Source organism: Pieris rapae, chromosome 14 (genome assembly GCF_905147795.1).
Source record: "Pieris rapae chromosome 14, ilPieRapa1.1, whole genome shotgun sequence".
Lineage (NCBI taxonomy): Eukaryota > Metazoa > Arthropoda > Insecta > Lepidoptera > Pieridae > Pieris > Pieris rapae.
Genome location: NC_059522.1, coordinates 9,480,052 through 9,484,394, shown reverse-complemented (window position 1 = coordinate 9,484,394; position 4,343 = coordinate 9,480,052). Strand labels below are relative to the sequence as shown.

Below are 4,343 nucleotides of genomic sequence, written 5' to 3'. Positions count from 1 at the left end.
CAGTTCTTTGTGAAATAGCATCTAATCTTTAAGAATAGAAAATTGCTCCGAATTTACACTCTTTTTTTAACTCCAGTACAAGGACCTTAATCCTGTGCAATACCTGGCGTGTGGCCCATCACCTCTCATTCTAACGAGAATTGCTGCACGTACTGCGATATCATATAATCGAGCATCTAATAATTAATTTCATCACCATAGTGAACACACCATTACTTATATAATTTGTATATAATTCGAGAATTTTTATAGTTTAAGCACATTCTGAAAAATGTCTCTGAGGAACTATTTCCTAGTTGGTTTTGTGCTTTGCGGGGCTCTTGGTAAGTATCTTTTAATTAATAATTCTTATAAATTAAATCTATATACAATATAATTCGGAAAAGCGTATAGTCAGTCTCTATGGGGTAGCAAAATGAAATGTTCTATAATATGTTAGTTTAAAGATACTACTAAAAAGATAGAACAAAAAAAAATTATTAAATCGACACACCGATTATGATTAAAGACGTATATATATATATATATATATATATATATATGCGATGTTTTTTGATATACCTACCTTTGTACGTAAATGACAGTTAAACTGTGCTAATATCCTAATAATAATATTAATAAATAATTATGTTAATGTGGTACAATCGTAAGTCGTTCGCATATTCTGCCACACACAGTGGCGTGCAAATTTATTAAATTTGTGTCAATTACAATGTCTCGCGCATATAAATAATATTTGCATGCAAAAATTCATTTATTGAATAGTAAATTTTTTCCAAAAGTAATGCACTAAGTGGCTTTTTAAAAGTTCTAGTCGGAAGATCTTTAAATTATTTCGGTAATCTATTTTAAAATGTAATTGCCATACAAAAAGTGTTTATCCGATACAGTTCTAAATTTATTTTTGGCACAAGAGGCACGCAACTATCAATACAATTTGCTCCACAAATTGCTCTTTGGTCCTTATTGACTTCGACTGAATTTCCGCATATTATAATTCCATATCTAATTATAGATGCAATATATGCATGATAAACAGCTAATACCGTAGCATGGTTCAAAGTTTCCCTTAGTCGTTTTAACACAAAAACAAAACTGTCTATTTTGTTATGTAATTTTCCAATATGTGATTTCCAACTACAAAATTTATCTATCGTTATACCTAAAAATACCTGTCTAGAGATTTTAAGTTACGCCAGTTTTTAAAATGATTAAAGAACTATTTGATATTTTTAAACATTTTCATGTATATTTTAATATTATTGGTGCTATATACATATAGTTGTTTAATAAATAACATAATACATAAAAATATATCTAATAAATAACCTTAAAATTTAATTATTAAAAAATATTATTAATAGGCAGCGTTCCCCCTTTGAATAGCTAGATAATATAATATTATTTGTACGGTTTTATTTACCTCATTTGGCTTATATTGATTGTAACATATGAATGTAAAGAGCAAAGAGATTGCATTCTATCCGTCGCCATAAATGGATTGTCTCATAGGATTTGATTATTGGGATGCAGATAGGAGATCGATCGACTATCACGGTCTGATCTTATATTGTTATCAATCTGAGTTTGTGGATAAATTATTGGGTTCGGCGTATGTAATTGTTATCAGTCATATACTACTGTGCCAGTTATCACTGTATCATTAAAAAATCATGGTCATACCAAGTCAGTCGGTTAAATCATTCTGAACTTCTCGATCCAGGCCAAGACGTTTACTTATTAAATCATTTATTCTTAATAGTTTAACGCTAAACAAATTACTTTTGAGGAGAAAAATGTTTTACTGTTTCCATTTCAAAGCCGCAGAAATACCAAAGAGCGATGACATTAAGGAAGAATCGGGGGGGGGGCGCGGCCGGACGCGTCGTGGGTGGGACAGATGCACCAGATGGGGCTTTGCCATACCAAGTTTCTGTACAGAATCAAAATAACTTCTCCTTCTGTGGTGGTGCAATCATTGCTGACATATGGATCCTTACTGCAGCACATTGCTTCAAAAAGTAATCGTAGCAAAATGAATTGTTTGCGTAGCGACTTGACTTGTGATAATATTTTTTAATTAATTTACATGAAATGTTTTAGCTAATTTTTGACAATTGATTGGAATGAAATTATTTATATTTATGAAACATATTTTCAGTAAGAAGGCAGAAGACTTGAGCATTTTGGCTGGTACAAACAGCAAAACGTCTGGAGGTACCAGATACAAAATTGACAAAATTGTAAACCATGAAAAATATACCGATGCACCGAATGTAAATGATATTGCTCTATTAAGAACCAAAGAGAAGATTAAATTTACAGAAAAAGTCAAACCCATCGAAATAGCCACGGAAGACCCCAAAGTAGGGGACAAGTGTAAAGTGTCCGGATGGGGATTCACCACTGTAAGTGAAAGCTTGGCCATGAAGAAGCATCATCATTTCTCTCTTAACATGACTCAGATGCTTCAGATCATTTGCGATAAACTCAGAAAATGTTTCATCACTGGGTTTGTAGTGAAAATGATTAAAGAAGTTGTGACCAAACGGCTTGGACATAATAAGCGTTGAAGTATTTCTGTTAGTTGAATTATGATACCTTCACCCAGCGTACCAAACCTTAAAAGCCATGGATTGAGGTATCACTTAACATCAGGTGATCCTTTTGGAATTTTCCCACCTGTTATATAGTTAATTTTTTTTTCAAGAGCGCATCGTGCTATCAGTCTTCTGACTATGAGCAGATAAGTTGTAGGAGGATTTGCGGGTGGAGATATTCCTCATTAGGAATAGCTGCCATGACAATATTAGCTCAGATAATGTTGCTGAGCTCCAGGGTTCTTCTGCCACCTGTTATGTAAAAAAGTTTTTGCTTAGCTTCAAGTCTAGATCTCTAATCAATTTTTTCCAGAAAAGTCGAACTAACAGTCCCGACAAATTGCAATGGTTGGACGTAAAAATTATATCGAATAAAGACTGTGAAACCGATTATTTACGAAACTTTAAAAAATTTTATCCTGTTACGAAAACCCACATCTGTACATACAACAAGGGAGGCGAAGGTTTCTGCCAAGTAAGTACTTAGTTTTCTTGTCTGGGGGTATTGTCCCTACCAAGTCGTAGACGTAAGTCTAATATCCTTTTCTCCAAAGAAAACTGTGTTGTGGGTGGCATTACTACACTAGCAGATATAACTAGCAATTTTCTAATTCAATTAGTGTTTACCGTTTCAATTAAAGACAGAAAATATTACGCAATGTTTGTTCGTTTCTAAAAACACCTTTAAAACACGCAAGATTTAAATATGATATTATGATCACTATAAGAAGCTATTATGTTAGCTAATACGTACGTTATAACTTAAGACGAAGACTTAAGAGAAGGTCTCTCAAGTAGAGACTGAATTAACCGGCCTCACAACTTTACTGTACTTGACTGTTACTAGACTGTCTTGCTTTGTTTGTTTAAGTCAAGTTTTTAAGGTATATTTATTAACTTTAAATTTATCGTGTCCCTACATAATTACCTGAACCTAATAGCAGCTTGCTCAAGAAATGATGTGGGCAAATTGAAAATGCCTCATTATTGTATCATCAGTATTGAATTTCTTTAATATTAATAAAACTTAAAAAAAGGTAATCTTCTAAGAACAATCATGAGAAAAAGATGGAAATTATAATATATATTTGGAATTTCCATCTTTATCTCTATGTTAAACAAAGAGCTAACTGATCACGTTTCCAGGGTGATTCTGGTGGAACTTTGGCCTGCAACGACAAATCTTCTGGTATCGTCTCATGGAACATTCCGTGCGCTCAAGAGGAACCTGATGTCTACACCAGAACCAGCAGCTACTTCACTTGGATTACGGACACAATGAAAGCTAATAAGCCTTAATAATGTCCCAACAGTTCATGTTAAACAACCACTTCTAACACTTATTAAATAGATGCAAGGCAATGTGTTTGATTTTTAAAGTTCGATCATCATTTAATATCGATACATTTGATTTGACCACAGTACCAATACCTAAGCTAATAATATATTTCAATCAAATACGTTCTCACATCTTACTGAGTTTACAGTAGGCGAAGAACATTCAATGTTTAACAGTTATGATACCATTCTACATTTTCAGTTTTGTTGTTCTTATTCGGGAAGAAATATTGTAAACAGATGAAAATCGAACCATCCTTTCTCGAGTTTAAGTATTCGAACAAATCCAAATTTATTTCATAAGAACCGAAGAGTTAATTATAACAACTCCTTGTTATATAATTAAATATGTTGACTCTCCAGTCAACATATCATTTATTTCTTGGACGTATATTATAATAAACT

General features: G+C 32.7%; 1 protein-coding gene across 1 annotated transcript; it reads left to right on the top strand.

The window, feature by feature from the left end:
* The first annotated feature begins 268 nt into the window (after positions 1–268).
* On the top strand, positions 269–3,962 carry LOC111002936 (chymotrypsin-1-like). Its single transcript, XM_045631106.1, has 5 exons — positions 269–323; positions 1,822–2,021; positions 2,162–2,408; positions 2,914–3,075; positions 3,747–3,962. Exons 2-5 carry the CDS (start codon positions 1,843–1,845, stop codon positions 3,897–3,899), a joined length of 741 nt encoding a protein of 246 aa, XP_045487062.1. The 5' UTR covers positions 269–323; positions 1,822–1,842; the 3' UTR covers positions 3,900–3,962.
* The last annotated feature ends 381 nt before the right edge of the window (positions 3,963–4,343 follow it).